Here is an 18,318-nt window from a genome sequence, read left to right on the forward strand (position 1 = left end):
AAAAGTTAATAACAACCTTTAAATTATAATAAATAAACACCTATTAATTAGTAATTAGTGATAATTCAATTTAAAAAATAGAAGAATCAGAAAACTTTATTATGACAAACAACATACTAAAATGTCAAAACCTTTAAAGTACTAAAACAAAAGTTATTTTGAACCAAAGTTCGGACTAGTAAGAATAAAAACAATAATAATAAATATAATGACAATAACTATATAATTAGCTCTAACTTTTGTTCTACCGAAAATTTTTGCGAAATGTTTTATCTTGAATGTTAGTTAGGCCAATGTACGTCTAATAAAATATAAAATTTTAGGTTTTGAGATTTCATAAAATTTTAATAAAAGTGTCATAACTTTTATGAATATTAATATTTTTAAAAAATATTTTGTCAACACGTTAATTGGACCTGTGCAGTTTTAAAAGAGCAATTATTTTTTTATTTAAAATTTTTTAATTTTTTTCAAAAATTTTTTATGCAATATCATTGGCCAAAAATATCACGTGACCTAATTAAACCCAAAATAAAAATTAGTTCTAACTTTTATTCTAATAAATATTTTTGTAAAATGTTTTATCTTGAATGTTAGTTACACCAATGCGCGTCTAATAAAATATAAAATTTTAGGTTTTGAGATTTCATAAAATTTAAAAAAAAGTGTCATAACTTTTATGAATATTAATATTTTCGAAAAATATTTTGTCAACACGTTAATTGGACCTGTGTAGTTCTCACGAAGCAATTATTTTTTAATTTAAATTTTTTTATTTTTTTCAAAAAATTTATATGCAATATCATTTGCCAAAAATATCACGTGACCTAATTAAACCCAAAATAAATTAGCTCTAACATTTGTTCTAATGAAAATTTTTGCAAAATGTTTTATCTTGAATGTTAGTTAGGCCAATGTACGTCTAATAAAATATAAAATTTTAGGTTTTGAGATTTCATAAAATTTTAATAAAAGTGTCATAACTTTTATGAATATTAATATTTTCAAAAAATATTTTGTCAACACGTTAATTGGACCTGTGCAGTTCTAAAAGAGCAATTATTTTTTAATTTAAAATTTTTTATTTTTTTCAAAAAATTTATATGCAATATCATTGGCCAAAAATATCACGTGACCTAATTAAACCCAAAATAAAAATTAGCTCTAACTTTTGTTCTAATAAATATTTTTGCTAAATGTTTTATCTTGAATTTTAGTTACACCAATGCGCGTCTAATAAAATATAAAATTTTAGGTTTTATGATTTCATAAAATTTCAATAAAAGTGTCGTAACTTTTATGAATATTAATATTTTTGAAAAATATTTTATGAATACGTTAATTGGACTTGTGCAGTTCTCACAAAGAAATTATTTTTTAATTTAAAATTTTTTATTTTTTAAAAAAATTTATATGCAATATCATTGGCCAAAAATATCACGTGACCTAATTAAACCCAAAATAGAAATTAGCTTTAATTTTGTTCTACCGAATAATTTTGCGAAATGTTTTATCTTGAATGTTAGTTACACCAATTGTACGTCTAATAAAATATAAAATTTTAGGTTTTGAGATTTCATAAAATTTCAATAAAAGAGTCATAACTTTTATGAATATTAATATTTTCGAAAAATATTTTGTGAACACGTTAATTGGACCTGTGCAGTTCTCACGAAGCAATTATTTTTTAATTTAAATTTTTTTATTTTTTTCAAAAAATTTATATGCAATATCATTGGCCAAAAATATCCCGTGACCTAATTAAACCCAAAATAAATTAGCTCTAACATTTGTTCTAATGAAAATTTTTGCAAAATGTTTTATTTTGAATGTTAGTTACGCCAATGCGGGTCTACTTAAATATAATATTTTAGATTTTGAGATTTCATAAATTTTTAATAAAAGTGTCATAACTTTTATGAATATTAATATTTAAAAAAAATATTTTGTCAACACGTTAATTGGACCTATGCAGTTCTCACGAAGCAATTATTTTTTAATTTAAAATTTTTTATTTTTTAAAAAAAATTTATATGCAATATCATTGACCGAAAATATCACGTGACCTAATTAAACCCAAAATAAAAATTAGCTCTAACTTTTGTTCTACCAAATAATTTTGCGAAATGTTTTATCTTGAATGTTAGTTACACCAATTGTACGTCTAATAAAATATAAAATTTTAGGTTTTGAGATTTCATAAAATTTCAATAAAAGAGTCATAACTTTTATGAATATTAATATTTTCGAAAAATATTTTGTGAACACGTTAATTGGACCTGTGCAGTTCTCACGAAGCAATTATTTTTTAATTTAAATTTTTTTCAAAAAATTTATATGCAATATCATTGGCCAAAAATATCACGTAACCTAATTAAACCCAAAATAAATTAGCTCTAACATTTGTTCTAATGAAAATTTTTGCAAAATGTTTTATTTTGAATGTTAGTTACGCCAATGCGGGTCAACTTAAATATAATATTTTAGATTTTGAGATTTCATAAATTTTTAATAAAAGTGTCATAACTTTTATGAATATTAATATTTAAAAAAAATATTTTGTCAACACGTTAATTGGACCTATGCAGTTCTCACGAAGCAATTATTTTTTAATTTAAAATTTTTTATTTTTTAAAAAAAATTTATATGCAATATCATTGACCGAAAATATCACGTGACCTAATTAAACCCAAAATAAAAATTAGCTCTAACTTTTGTTCTACCAAATAATTTTGCGAAATGTTTTATCTTGAATGTTAGTTACACCAATTGTACGTCTAATAAAATATAAAATTTTAGGTTTTGAGATTTCATAAAATTTCAATAAAAGAGTCATAACTTTTATGAATATTAATATTTTCGAAAAATATTTTGTGAACACGTTAATTGGACCTGTGCAGTTCTCACGAAGCAATTATTTTTTAATTTAAATTTTTTTCAAAAAATTTATATGCAATATCATTGGCCAAAAATATCACGTAACCTAATTAAACCCAAAATAAATTAGCTCTAACATTTGTTCTAATGAAAATTTTTGCAAAATGTTTTATTTTGAATGTTAGTTACGCCAATGCGGGTCAACTTAAATATAATATTTTAGATTTTGAGATTTCATAAATTTTTAATAAAAGTGTCATAACTTTTATGAATATTAATATTTAAAAAAAATATTTTGTCAACACGTTAATTGGACCTATGCAGTTCTCACGAAGCAATTATTTTTTAATTTAAAATTTTTTATTTTTAAAAAAAAATTTATATGCAATATCATTGACCGAAAATATCACGTGACCTAATTAAACCCAAAATAAAAATTAGCTCTAACTTTTGTTCTACCAAAAATTTTTGCAAAATGTTTTATCCTGAATGTTAGTTAGGCCAATGTACGTCTAATAAAATATAAAATTTTAGGTTTTTAGATTTCATAAAATTTTAATAAAAGTGTCATAACTTTTTTGAATAATAATATTTTCAAAAAATATTTTGTCAACACGTTAATTGGACCTGTGCAATTCTAAAAGAGCAATTAATTTTTGATTTAAAAATTTTTTATTTTTTAAAAAAAATTTATATGCAATATCATTGACCGAAAATATCACGTGACCTAATTAAACCCAAAATAAAAATTAGCTCTAACTTTTGTTCTACCAAAAATTTTTGCAAAATGTTTTATCCTGAATGTTAGTTAGGCCAATGTACGTCTAATAAAATATAAAATTTTAGGTTTTTAGATTTCATAAAATTTTAATAAAAGTGTCATAACTTTTTTGAATAATAATATTTTCAAAAAATATTTTGTCAACACGTTAATTGGACCTGTGCAATTCTAAAAGAGCAATTAATTTTTGATTTAAAAATTTTTTATTTTTTAAAAAAAATTTATATGCAATATCATTGACCGAAAATATCACGTGACCTAATTAAACCCAAAATAAAAATTAGCTCTAACTTTTGTTCTACCAAAAATTTTTGCAAAATGTTTTATCCTGAATGTTAGTTAGGCCAATGTACGTCTAATAAAATATAAAATTTTAGGTTTTTAGATTTCATAAAATTTTAATAAAAGTGTCATAACTTTTTTGAATAATAATATTTTCAAAAAATATTTTGTCAACACGTTAATTGGACCTGTGCAATTCTAAAAGAGCAATTAATTTTTGATTTAAAAATTTTTTATTTTTTAAAAAAAATTTATATGCAATATCATTGGCCAAAAATATCACGTGACCTAATTAAACCCAAAATAAAAATTAGCTCTAACTTTTGTTCTACCGAAAATTTTTGCAAAATGTTTTATCTTGAATATTAGTTAGGCCAATGCGCGTCTACTTAAATATAAAATTTTAGGTTTTGAGATTTCATAAATTTGTAATAAAAGTGTCATAACTTTTATGAATATTAATATTTTCGAAAAATATTTTGTGAACAAGTTAATTGGACATATGCAGTTCTCACAAAGCAATTATTTTTTAATTTAAAATTTTTTATTTTTTAAAAAAAATTTATATGCAATATCATTGGCCAAAAATATCACGTGACCTAATTAAACCCTAAATAAAAATTAGCTCTAACTTTTGTTCCACCAAATATTTTTGCGAAATGTTTTATCTTGAATGTTAGTTAGGCCAATGTACGTCTAATAAAATATAAAATTTTAGGTTTTGAGATTTCATAAAATTTTGATAAAAGTGTCATAACTTTTATGAATATTAATATTTTCAAAAAATATTTTGTCAACACGTTAATTGGACCTGTGCAGTTCTAAAAGAGCAATTATTTTTTGATTTAAAATTTTTTATTTTTTTCAAAAAAATTATATGCAATATCATTGGCCAAAAATATCACGTGACCTAATTAAACCCAAAATAAAAATTAGCTCTAACTTTTGTTCTAATAAATATTTTTGCTAAATGTTTTATCTTGAATGTTAGTTACACCAATGCGCGTCTAATAAAATATAAAATTTTAGGTTTTATGATTTCATAAAATTTTAATAAAAGTGTCATAACTTTTATGAATATTAATATTTTCGAAAAATATTTTATGATCACGTTAATTGGACTTGTGCAGTTCTCACAAAGAAATTATTTTTTAATTTAAAATTTTTTATTTTTTTAAAAAATTTATATGCAATATCGTTGGCCAAAAATATCACGTGACCTAATTAAACCCAAAATAAAAATTAGCTCTAACTTTTGTTCTACCGAATATTTTTGCGAAATGTTTTATCTTGAATGTTAGTTACACCAATTGTACGTCTAATAAAATATAAAATTTTAGGTTTTGAGATTTCATAAAATTTCAATAAAAGAGTCATAACTTTTATGAATATTAATATTTTCGAAAAATATTTTGTGAACACGTTAATTGGACCTGTGCAGTTCTCACGAAGCAATTATTTTTTAATTTAAATTTTTTTCAAAAAATTTATATGCAATATCATTGGCCAAAAATATCACGTGACCTAATTAAACCCAAAATAAATTAGCTCTAACATTTGTTCTAATGAAAATTTTTGCAAAATGTTTTATTTTGAATGTTAGTTACGCCAATGCGGGTCAACTTAAATATAATATTTTAGATTTTGAGATTTCATAAATTTTTAATAAAAGTGTCATAACTTTTATGAATATTAATATTTAAAAAAAATATTTTGTCAACACGTTAATTGGACCTATGCAGTTCTCACGAAGCAATTATTTTTTAATTTAAAATTTTTTATTTTTAAAAAAAAATTTATATGCAATATCATTGACCGAAAATATCACGTGACCTAATTAAACCCAAAATAAAAATTAGCTCTAACTTTTGTTCTACCAAAAATTTTTGCAAAATGTTTTATCCTGAATGTTAGTTAGGCCAATGTACGTCTAATAAAATATAAAATTTTAGGTTTTTAGATTTCATAAAATTTTAATAAAAGTGTCATAACTTTTATGAATATTAATATTTTCAAAAAATATTTTGTCAACACGTTAATTGGACCTGTGCAGTTCTAAAAGAGCAATTATTTTTTGATTTAAAATTTTTTATTTTTTTCAAAAAATTTATATGCCATATCATTGGCCAAAAATATCACGTGACCTAATTAAACCCAAAATAAATTAGCTCTAACATTTGTTCTAATGAAAATTTTTGCGAAATGTTTTATCTTGAATGTTAGTTAGGCCAATGTACGTCTAATAAAATATAAAATTTTAGGTTTTTAGATTTCATAAAATTTTAATAAAAGTGTCATAACTTTTTTGAATAATAATATTTTCAAAAAATATTTTGTCAAACCGTTAATTGGACCTGTGCAATTCTAAAAGAGCAATTAATTTTTGATTTAAAAATTTTTTATTTTTTAAAAAAAATTTATATGCAATATCATTGGCCAAAAATATCACGTGACCTAATTAAACCCAAAATAAAAATTAGCTCTAACTTTTGTTCTACCGAAAATTTTTGCAAAATGTTTTATCTTGAATATTAGTTAGGCCAATGCGCGTCTACTTAAATATAAAATTTTAGGTTTTTAGATTTCATAAATTTGTAATAAAAGTGTTATAACTTTTATGAATATTAATATTTTCGAAAAATATTTTGTGAACAAGTTAATTGGACATATGCAGTTCTCACAAAGCAATTATTTTTTAATTTAAAATTTTTTATTTTTTTCAAAAAAATTATATGCAATATCATTGGCCAAAAATATCACGTGACCTAAGTAAACCCAAAATAAAAATTAGCTCTAACTTTTGTTCTACCAAATATTTTTGCTAAATGTTTTATCTTGAATGTTAGTTAGGCCAATGCGCGTCTAATAAAATATAAAATTTTAGGTTTTATGATTTCATAAAATTTTAATAAAAGTGTCATAACTTTTATGAATATTAATATTTTCGAAAAATATTTTATGATCACGTTAATTGGACTTGTGCAGTTCTCACAAAGAAATTATTTTTTAATTTAAAATTTTTTATTTTTTTAAAAAATTTATATGCAATATCATTGGCCAAAAATATCACGTGACCTAATTAAACCCAAAATAAAAATTAGCTCTAACTTTTGTTCTACCGAATATTTTTGCAACAAAGTTAAAAACTATAATCTTTAAAATTAATATTGTTGTTAATTATGTTTTGGTTTTCCTTTTTTTATGAAGAAATGATGTAGTTGCAATAATGTAAAGCTTAATCTTCCACCCTCACGGCTTGATTGTTAATACCCCCAATTTTCGATTCGACTTAAAGCGAAAATATTTTTATTGGCCTAACTAACATTCAAGATACAACTTTTTGCTAAAATTTTTAATAGAACAAAGTTTGAGCTAATTATTATTTTAGGTTTAATTAGGTCACGTGGTATATTTGGCCGTGATATTTTTGGCCAATAATATTGCATACAAATTTTTTTAAGAAAATTTAAAAAATTAAATTAAAAAAATAATTGTTTTGTTAGAACCACACGGGTTGAATTACCTTGAGTACAAAATATTTTTTTAAATATTAGTATTCATAAAAGTTATGACACTTTTATTAAAAATTGATGTAACCTCAAAAACTAAAATATCATCTTTTAATAAACGCGCATAAGCCTAAATAACATTCAAGATAAAATATTTTACGAAAATTTACAGTAGTATAAAAGTTTGAGCTAATTATTATTTTGGTTTCAATTAGGTCACGTGGTATATTTGGCCGATGATATTGCATACAAATTTTTTGAAAAAAAAATAAAAATTTTTAAATCAAAAAATAATTATTCTGTTAGAACCGCACATGTTTTATTATAGTGGTTATAAAATATTTTTTGAAAATAATAATATTCATAAAAGTTATGGTAATTTTACTAAAAATTGATGAAATTTAAAATTTTAAAATCATTAAAATTAAAATATTGTTATCAGGTTTTTAAATTTTGGTTGCTGGTGTTATATGATATTAATATTATAAAAATAAATTAGTTAACTCTATTTAATTATTGTTTAATTATTTTTGTTTGTTTATAAAATACTCGATCAGTGGGAGTTTAACGCTTTTTACGCTTGAATGACTTAATAGCGATCTGGTCGCTGTCAAATATTGTCTTGTTTGCTGTACGTGTTAAAGTGATCGATATTGGTAAAGGGAAATGTGTATAAAAAAATTTTTAATTGTATTTTAGTACTTGTTTATTAAATAAAAATTAAATATCGAACTTTAGCTTACAAATTTTGCTATTTTGCATATCATAACATAAAACCTCTAAAAATGAGTAAAAAATTTACATTTTTTTGTTAATTGTACTTTAATACTCGTTTGATTACTAAAAAATTAAGATTGTTTTTAGCTTTTAAATTTAGTTTACTTTTATCTTACAATATCAATGGATGCGGGTTTGTTTGTTGAAATTTGGTTTAATTATAAAAATGTTATATTTAAATTTATAATTAATTAATAAACGAATTAAATAAATTATGTTTATAAAAAAGGATCAAACGATTTTAAACCATATTTTATTTTTCAAATTAATCTAGTTTTGTTCTATTTTTTAACTACCATTTTAATAAAATCAAATTAAAATAAAATGTTTTGCTTTTAAATTTTTTTTATTTACCTTTTGTAAATGTATTACAATATGCTTATTTAAATATTATTTTACAAAATTATAGTATTAAATAAAAACATTTAAGTCAAACTATACAAAGATATATCATCTTTAAAATGTTTTTGGTGTAAAAAGTATGCTGATAATACGGTTTGTTAAATGCCTACAATATCTCCAATATGTTTAAGAGTTGCCAGGTTAACAAAAATATAAAATAACTTTATTTTAATTTAATTTAATAAAATCAATTACATTTTTTGGTGAAATTTAAAAAAAAGGTTTAAATTTTGTTAAAATAAACAATATTTCTTAATATTGTACAATACTAAAAATATAAACAAAATGATATACCTATTTACGAAATTTTTTTTTTTTTTTTTTTTTTTTAAGTTTACGTTATAACTTTAAATCATCCCCAGAGATATAGACAGAAATTTTTAATCTTTTTAAACATTTTAAATTTTATATTAATGTTATATATAGGGCGTGATTTTAATGTTGTATATAGGGCGTGATCACAAATTATATTATCGGAATTGTTATTTTTTAATCTATTTAGATATAAACGTTTATATAAAAATCGTTTAATTTAGTTATTGCCACTTGCACGATAAAGCCTAGCTAATATAAACACTGTAAACACCTGGTTATCTTACTTAACCATCAAACCATGAGTTTACTATACAACAAGCTTTCTTTGTACATTAACCAGCTTATAACCTTTCTCTTATATTTTTTAAAATTAGGTCATTTAACTGAACATTAATGGCTTCATGAATATAAACAAAAATATTTTGTTTTAACACTAAATTAGTAAACTACATTTCTAATCACAGAAAGAATACTGCCCAAAAGTTTATTTACCTTAAAGGACTACTGATAAAACAAACGCATGCTGAAAGCACCAAGCTAGATAGTTAATTAACTGAAGCTAGAATTGAATTTTTTGCTGAAAACGTTTTAAAAAACATAACCCCAATGTTTAAAACGTAATTTTAAAAATTATTTTTATGAATTTTAGGAATACACAAACCTTAATTTATTTAAAAAACAACATTAGTCATTAACATATTTGAGTTATTTATGTAAATGTGAGCAATTTACCACAAAGGTGTGTACGCTATACATTTATTACGCAAAATATCAAAACGTTTTAAAATATTTTTAAAAATAATTTTTGAAAATTTCCCAGAAGATATAGGGGCTCAAAGTGAACGTATACCGGTATTATTAGAAAAGAGGGAAGGCGAACTGAAAAAAACACAAGAATTTCGAAAATATTTTCGTGTAAAAATTTAAGGCATGCGCTATAATGTTATGCTATTAGCACACTGCCAAAGCTACCCAATTTAAAACTAGATCAAAAGGTGGAAATTTTAGCAGAGACAATAAAAATATCAGTCTAATGTAAATTTAAGATTAAAAAAGTTGTTTTACTGCAATGCATTTAGTTAAGTTAAGTGGTTAGGTAAAGAAATATTAAAAAAGGTAAGCACTTTAGATCAAAAGCTTAAAAATGTGATTTTTAGCATATTTTTGAGAAAGTTTATTTAAAGAAATTATATGCTTTTTGCCTTTAATCTCGGTTATTGTTTTTTTTTTGTATATGGTTTAAATAAGGTAAGAAATTTAATGCTGTGTTTAATATAAGTTAAGTAAAATCTATAAATATAATATCTTTTGAAATTTAGTAAAAGGCGTTAAATTAAAAAAAACACAATAAACGTAGTTTTAGTAAAATTGGCACAAACTACTAATATATTTAGACAATGTCATGCGCCGTACATAAAAGTACAAAAACAATTCAAATTGCCAAAAAATGTGAATTTAACAAAAACATTTTTTTTGAAAAATTTATTTTTAAAAATTCAAGGACCTTATATTAATCATAAACGAATATTCCCAACATAGCACTTATCGATTGGTTATTCCCAACGAAAGGGCAACTGTGCTGTGTTTTGCTTACAAAGGCTTTTATTATGCCGAAAATCACCTGGTCGTAATTCGTGGATGTTTGTCCTTTCGCGAGCCGATTTAAACCATTATGTGGCATTAAAGACAATTGCTTATACGTTATCGAATGCCTTAAAACACGATAAACCAACAGATGAAACCGCAATGTTATTTACCACGACCGTAAAAAGCCAAATTTCCCTGAAACCGCTACGTCAAAAGAAAATACGAGAATGATGCGATTTTCGCTCCGAGGCATACGTGACATGTTGCGAGAAGTCGCATTTGTTGCTTGTTTACGGTGCCAGCGAATCTATTTAAAACACGGCCGTATTTTTAACATGGTTTCACTTTTTAAAAACAACAAAAGCAAAAAAAAATTTGCATAAATTTTAATTTTAAATGTTCGAAGGGTAAAAAATCTATTGGAATTGCCCCGAAGTTCGTTCTTTTCTTTGCGATTCGATTGTAGAACTTTCCAACACCTGTTTCCTAACAGCTTATAATTAATATAAAAATTACAATCTTTAATAATGCTTGCCACAATTATATAATTTTTCGCTTTTCACAGCCCATTATCAAAATTGCGAAATCGACGTCAGAAGCGCTTTGCTCAATTACGCGGTTGAACTAAGCCACATATCGAAAAACCTAAAGGAAGCAATTTCGTTAAATAACCACCTAATCGACTGGGTCACGGCTTAAAAGTTTCGCGATAACTATCCATTTAGGCTAAACTTCAATTCGAAGAAAACCCGTTTAGTCATCACCTTTGTGACGTCACAAACACACCACAAACACTCCGGGCGAGAAAAAGGCAAACGTCACAATGGTTTGTGTCGTTTTAATCCGGCTGAGCTATTTTGGTCGCAATTATTCTATTTTTACCCGTCTATTAATACTTTTGTAACATGTTTTGCATACCTAAGTGGAGGCAAAGGTGAAATGCAGATTTTTCCCTTATTTTTTTTTTTTGCAAACAACATTTAAATAGCTTTGTCCTTAAAACCATTTTTAAAGGCAAGGCTTTAATGTGACGATACTACACAAAATTATTAAATATTTTTTATATGTATTTTTTTAAACAAATTTTAAAAACCAGCAAGTTTTATATAAAAAAATTTCAAAATATAAACAAATTTAAAAAGCATTAAAAAAAATAATATACATAAAAAACTAAAAAATAAATTATTTGCAAAATTTTATTTAAAAATTATTAATTTAAAATTTTTATTTTATATTTGTTTTTTCAAGGTCAATAAAAGATAGACATTTTTGGAAAATTTGCGTAGAAACAATTACTACTTAGAAAAAAAGAAAAAGGCAAACGCGTCATAATCGTATGGCGGTAGAAATTCTATTTTGAACTTGGTCATCTATTTTTACACCCGGCTATTATTACCTACTTATACCGTTGAAATAGAGAAGACAGTTTATTATTAACCTGCGGATTACGAAGCAGACAGGGTTAAAAATGTGAGAATCTAAATATTTGTAAAAATAGCTAAGTTTGGATGCACGAGGTATTTTAACGAACTTATATTAAAAACGAATGTGATGAATTAGATGATTACTCATATTTACAAATTAATATTATTTTATTAATTTCGAACATTTTTGATTTTCAGCAATAACTATTTAGGATATTATGTCATTAAATATTAGTAACTGTTTGAGTATGGCCTCATTTAAAGACAGCCTTCTCGGCAATGACGTCAACACCAAGACGAGTTTCTTGTACGACTTGGAAAATGTTGTAGAAGATGTCTATTCTGGAAACTTAGATGTTGATTCGGGTGGTATTCCGGACAACACTAATCAAGAGTATTTACACTATTTTAACGACGTTCAATCAGATGTTATAAATAATAATAGCCGTGACAATGCAAAAGCCTATTCGCCTGACAATGCTGCCAGTTTTATACCAAAGATCTTAAGCGAGGAAGAAGAGCGAAAATTAGTGCTAGAGAGTGTGAAAGATGTCAACTGCGACGATTTTCCATTTGACGAGGTCCTGTCGTTGGAAGATACTGTGAACAAAGAGAAGGCCAATAAATCCAAGTCGAAATCTAATGTAAACTCTTATCAAGCAACAAGTAGTTCAATATTAGGTACAAGAAAACGTGGCAACAGACCACCTTTGTTAAAATGTCAGACTTGGTCGCATTCGGAATTTCCAGACGACGTGGCAAAAACTGAAAGTAAAGTAAATGACAAATTATCTTTAGATTCGCCTTCATTTTACAATACGAGCTCTATCGATTTCTCAGCAATATCACACTTGTCTGAGGAACATGATAAAATCATGGCCCAAGAAAAACGATTAAGTGAAAATGTCAAACAAGCACAAGTCAATGCCATTTTTCATAGTGCGTCAAAAACAAAACCGCAACGACGCACAGTTAAGGTAAGCAAGTACTCAACTGAAGCTTTCAAGTCAACACACAAAGTTTTTGACCTCTCCCAATTAAACTTAAGTTCACAAAAAAATGACCAGTCGAAAAATGGACGATCCTTTTCGTTAAGCACCGAGGTAGACAGTTATAAAACTCAACAAACTCTTCCAAAGGAAGGCTATACCGTACATTCTCATTCAAACAACATAAGCCATCAAACAAGTAATTTGCAAAAAAGATCTCAAAGTTCCAATAACCTTCTTCAAACCAATTCAAAGTCGTCGGCAAAAAATTTACTCCAAATGTCAATGGAAAAACAACCCTTGCCGCCTGAAGGATTCAAAATAACAAGATATCCATTGCAAAGTAGTATGGTACAATCATCAAAATCACTTTTACAAGAAGTTGACACAATAGACAAGGTAAAAACTAGATCTTAAAAGTTAGCCAATTTTTCTTTTAATTTATACATTTAACATTGTAATATTTTTACAATAATTACATTAACAGTCTTTGAAATAAATATCACATTTTTAGAATACATGTTCGCAAGCAGATCTGCTTCAAATTATTCTTAAGCTTCGCAAGCGGTTAGAGTGGACTGAAGAAAAATTAGAAAGGGCTGAAAACGAAGTTCAAGAATATAAAGAGATTGCAATGAAGACTGTCAACCCAACTAAGCTGAGTAAAGCTCAAGCAAAGAAACCAAAGGTACTGCAACATGTTATTTTAAAGAAAAAATGTCAATGCACATCCTTAAGGTTTAAATATGAGGCAATATATGCTAAAATTTAAAAGTTGCTTAACCAAACCTGACAAAAAAACCACACCACATTTCTTTTTATTGTGTTTCGTTAATTTAACTGTAGTTGTCAAATTTCAAATATATATTTTAAATAGGTTATTTTTTTACAGAAAATGGGTATGTATAACGGTACACTTCCGCCAAATAATATCTTAACTTCACAAACACCAAGGCGATGGAGTGACGACGCGATATCAACGGTATCAAGTCAACAGATGACACCATCATTGCGCAAACGAGTAACCTCAAATGAAAATCATCAAAATACAGACACAATTCTCCTTAAACGTCGCAAAACTACTGAAAATGTTGAAAGAGGTTTAAACAATGTAATTCAACATCAACCAGAAACCGTGCAGAATTTGAAAAACAAAGGTTTGTTGGATTGGCTTTCAACAACAACTAACGACACGGAAGATATGGAAATAATGAGCATGCTTCAAAATCCAAACGACAAATCTCAAGTTGCAGTAAGCAAAGTACAACAAACTTTCTCATCAACTCGTTCTATGTCACATGACGAAGTTAGAATGGCCCTGAGAGCCAAGGTCGGTGGCCAAAAATCCTTAACCACAGACAAAAATACCGTCCACAAACCGAAACTTGATAATATACAAGAACATTGCGATTTGGAACAACAAATGTGTCCGGGAAATTTGCAAGCGGAATTTCCAACTTTGGCCGAAAACGCTGATGCCATGTTTTCAAAATCTACTTACACGGAAAAGTTTAGTAAACCGAATGCGTCAAACGAAATCTTTCACTCTCTCTCTGACTCAGAGTTACACAACGCAAGTAGAAATGACAAAAACACTAATACCACCAAACATATCTCTGCGGAAAGCCTTCCCAATATAGCAAGTTTTGATGATTTGAAATGCCTGACTTCCAAAAAAGATCAAATAAAAGAAAATGACATTTTTTCACAACTTGACAGTATTTTAGAATTATAATAATTTAAAAATGTTTTTATTACTATTTCAAGCTTTATTTAACAATTTGTTTACAAAATATTCTTGTATTATTAAATATTATTACCAAGCCATATTTGTTGATGTACAGTAAACGCAACTTTTTTTGCAATTTTTTCTATTCAGTTTTGTTATTTATTGGCAATTGATGCATTTGTAAAATGTACAACGACGACCACTTAATGTGTTAAATTTAAGGCTTTGCTTGTTTTCTATTGATGCTTTATTTATATAAATGTACCGAATATGAAATACAAATCAAATTATATATTAGCTAAGTCTGCAATGTAAGTTAAAAAAAAAAATACAAATTCATTTAAAGGTATAAATAACAAATAAATAATCTTCCACCATACGGCCATTTTGTTTAAATTATAAACTGATAACAACAACTTTATTTTACCATTCATACGAAATATTTATTTGGATTAAAATTTTAAGGTTGTCAACCTAAAAAGCTAAAAAAAAATGCTCAACCTAATTTTAACGGTTTGCAAGATTGACAAAATTGGTTTTAGTGTTTACAAATAGCATATAAGTGCCGAGCATGTTTTAAGAATTAGGATGCTTTTCTCAATCGGTAAGTGTTTTGTAAATCAATGCTTTAACTACAATATCAGTATTATATAATATGCGATAACACAGACTGAGTAATAGCGATTCTTTCAACAAAATTATTTTAAATAAATAGTTACGCTGATACCCAAGATGAAACTTTGTATTTTTAAGATCGGTTTTTGCACAAAATTCCGGATAACACCTAAATTATCATATATGACTAAATAACGAGATTTTAAGCCAAATAATTTGGACTAGCCAAAAGTTGAGGTTCTAAAACAGATTGTAATCGTACACCAGTAAAATAAATAAATATGAATAGTCATTTAACTTTATCGATTTACGTCACTTTGGTGTTGTACGTGCTGGCATTTGACTCGGGTTAATAAATTTTATTGTAACAATAAATGAATCACAACAACAATTATTCGATTACGCCTTGTTTTCGTAGACTTTAGTTATTTTTTCGAAAAATAATTCTGCGTAAAAGTTTAGTCACAAACTGATCTAGTTTTTGAACTGAAATTTTTTCGTTGATGTTTTTAAACTTTTGATACATGACAATTAACAACAAAACCCTTATATGAGTTTGAAGCTTGTTGGTTTAACTTAATTATGACATATAAATGTTTACCCCAATAACTATCGACATTATGGTAAGGATTGCATTATTAAACTTAACCAATATGACATTGGAAAACTTTACGATTTTATTTGTTAAACAAACGAATATGTTTTTTAGTAGGTACAGGAATAGGCATTTTAATTTTGGATAATCAACATTATTCAAAAAAACATGTAAATTCTAGTTTAAATAAAAAGTCAATTAAAGTAACAGTTTTGTACCTAATTGCGACATTGCATTATTTTTTGTTTTAAATAAAAATTATTCGGAAACACTGATTTTATCTTTTTTTTGGAAACACAGATTTTGCAAGTTTTTAATATTTCGTCAGGGAAATTCGGCATACACGTGTTTAATATTTCCAACTTATTGTAAACATTAGTTAACCCAAAACCACGTTGTTTAGTTATGTATTCCCCTATTTAAATACAAAATGAGAGTAGATTCAAAAAGAACGATTTGCCTAAGAAAAAAACGAAAAGCCAAATTGGTGAAACATAAAAGTAATCTAAAATTGTTAAGAACAAGACTAGAAGATAAAGAACTTGTAACGAATCCTGTTAAAGAACTGCAAATCTTGTCTAAAGCGTGCATTTTATCATCAAATTGCAAAATAATTCCAATAACACCAGACTGCACTAGCGTAATTTTAGCTGTTAATGGGAATCAGTTATTTAAAGTACATGGACAATGCAAAATATCATCAATACGCGGAAGTTTTATTATAAATGGCCATTTATTCCAACCCGGTGAATCTGCGAAATCCATTTATGCCCCTATTAGTCACACCGCAATTAGCATCAAAGTATTGCAGGGTAATGTTAATAAGAACAATGTTGTTATATTTCCGGAAGATTTGCCAACAGACTTAACTTCGTTCCAAGAATTATTAAATGAGTATTCAGTTCTGATATTATGTCAATGCATTTCCAATTGCAATGAACCAAAAGCATACCCAGATTATAAGGATCTATACAATGTAAAGTCAACCGGTTATCCAACTGTTGCTTTATGTACAGGTTGTTGGTTATGCGATACCAGTGAATACTTTATAGAGCACGAGGCATATAATCATATCACATCATTATTAACCGAACCAATTAAGTGTAAATCAAATGTACCTTATGCAAAAAGTTTTCCCGTTTTAATAGCGACTGGTGGAAAAAATGTTGGTAAATCGACACTAAACAGATATTTAATTAATTCGCTTTTGAAAGATTATGACCATGTGTATTACTTGGAATGTGACATTGGCCAAAGTGAGTTCACTGCACCAGGACTAATATCTATCCACAAAATTAATAAAAATAATCCAATTTTAGGTCCACCTTTTACGCACAATCAAAAGCCTATTTTCTCTGTGTACTATGGGCAAAGCACACCAGTTGGTAACCCAGACAGATATATCAAGTCTATCGATTTTGTGTGTTACTCTTTTTTCCAGTCTCTGAACCACGGAGAATTGGATGGGCCCTTAATAGTAAACACTATGGGTTGGATAAGAGCTCTAGGTTTAAACTTGCTTATTGACACCATTAGAATTATATGCCCTACCCACGTTGTACAGTTGTCATCTCAAAGGGAGTCACGAAACACTGTTAATTTAACAAGCGATTATGTTTCCAAAGCAACTGGTTGGATATTAAATCCAGATGTCAATAAAATGGAGTTCGAACATATTTTGATTGCTGTTGAACCTAAAAAAGCCGAGGTTAACAACTACATTGCTACCGACATGCGGCATCTTTCTATCTATGCGTCATTCAATGTTATGACAAGAAATTATTTTGACAAACAATCAAATAACAACAAAGTAGATTCTTTAATAGAAAGGGTTCTTCAACTACCAACCCAGTCAGCCATGCTAAGTGATTTGTTAATAACAAATGCAACTGATATAAGTATTAAAAGCCATTTGGCTTTGGCTATGCTAAATGCATCAATAGTTGGATTGTGTGTAATTTCAGACCAAGAAAAAAATGATCTTCAAGAGCAGGAAAAAGAGGCCTTTCTAGTTCAACCACCCCCTGTAGGAAACTGTCTGGGAATTGGTATAGTAAAATGTGTGGAACCTTCCACAGGTAAAATGGACATTATATCTGATGTTGATATTACTAAAACAAACTGTATAATAAGGGGGTCTATCAATATTCCAGATGCATTTTTACTAAGACAAATGAATCAAGATGCAACGAAAACAGGAATTCCTTATGTAACCTCTAATTTTCCATATTCAACTATTGGTTCTGGGACTTTTAAAGTATTTAGAAAATTTAATAAGTTTTCGGGTAATAATAAAGAAAAATGAATTTTATAGTAAAAATAAATTCTACAATATCAAAAACCTGCTGTGTTTAATTTTTAGTCACTAGCCTAATAAAATAAAAATTATTAAGAAAGTTTATCATTAGGTACATTATAACTTCAAAAACTTCACTA

The 18,318-nt window shown here is 26.4% G+C and overlaps 2 protein-coding genes across 2 annotated transcripts; both read left to right on the forward strand.

Moving 5' to 3' along the window:
- The first annotated feature begins 11,885 nt into the window (after positions 1-11,885).
- On the forward strand, positions 11,886-14,948 carry LOC145756665 (uncharacterized). The gene is made up of 3 exons (XM_082572384.1): positions 11,886-13,342; positions 13,458-13,631; positions 13,836-14,948. The coding sequence occupies exons 1-3, from the start codon at positions 12,173-12,175 to the stop codon at positions 14,676-14,678; spliced, it is 2,187 nt and encodes a 728-aa protein (XP_082428510.1). The 5' UTR covers positions 11,886-12,172; the 3' UTR covers positions 14,679-14,948.
- Positions 14,949-16,239: 1,291 nt separating this feature from the next.
- On the forward strand, positions 16,240-18,187 carry LOC145752500 (uncharacterized). The gene has a single exon (XM_082568834.1). It carries the CDS (start codon positions 16,313-16,315, stop codon positions 18,185-18,187), a length of 1,875 nt encoding a protein of 624 aa, XP_082424960.1. The 5' UTR covers positions 16,240-16,312.
- Positions 18,188-18,318: the final 131 nt, after the last annotated feature.

The sequence above is a fragment of the Corella eumyota genome, chromosome 1 (assembly GCF_963082875.1).
Source record: "Corella eumyota chromosome 1, kaCorEumy4.1, whole genome shotgun sequence".
NCBI lineage: Eukaryota > Metazoa > Chordata > Ascidiacea > Phlebobranchia > Corellidae > Corella > Corella eumyota.

What these genes read in the sequence shown, in the direction of transcription:
- LOC145756665 (XM_082572384.1), top strand. Translation starts at nt 12,173, where the DNA reads ATGTCATTAAATATTAGTAACTGTTTGAGTATGGCCTCATTTAAAGAC. An exon ending in AAGTTGACACAATAGACAAG is followed by an intron (nt 13,343 to 13,457) that starts GTAAAAACTAGA and finishes TCACATTTTTAG; the next exon opens with AATACATGTTCGCAAGCAGA. An exon ending in CTCAAGCAAAGAAACCAAAG is followed by an intron (nt 13,632 to 13,835) that starts GTACTGCAACAT and finishes ATTTTTTTACAG; the next exon opens with AAAATGGGTATGTATAACGG.
- LOC145752500 (XM_082568834.1), top strand. Translation starts at nt 16,313, where the DNA reads ATGAGAGTAGATTCAAAAAGAACGATTTGCCTAAGAAAAAAACGAAAA.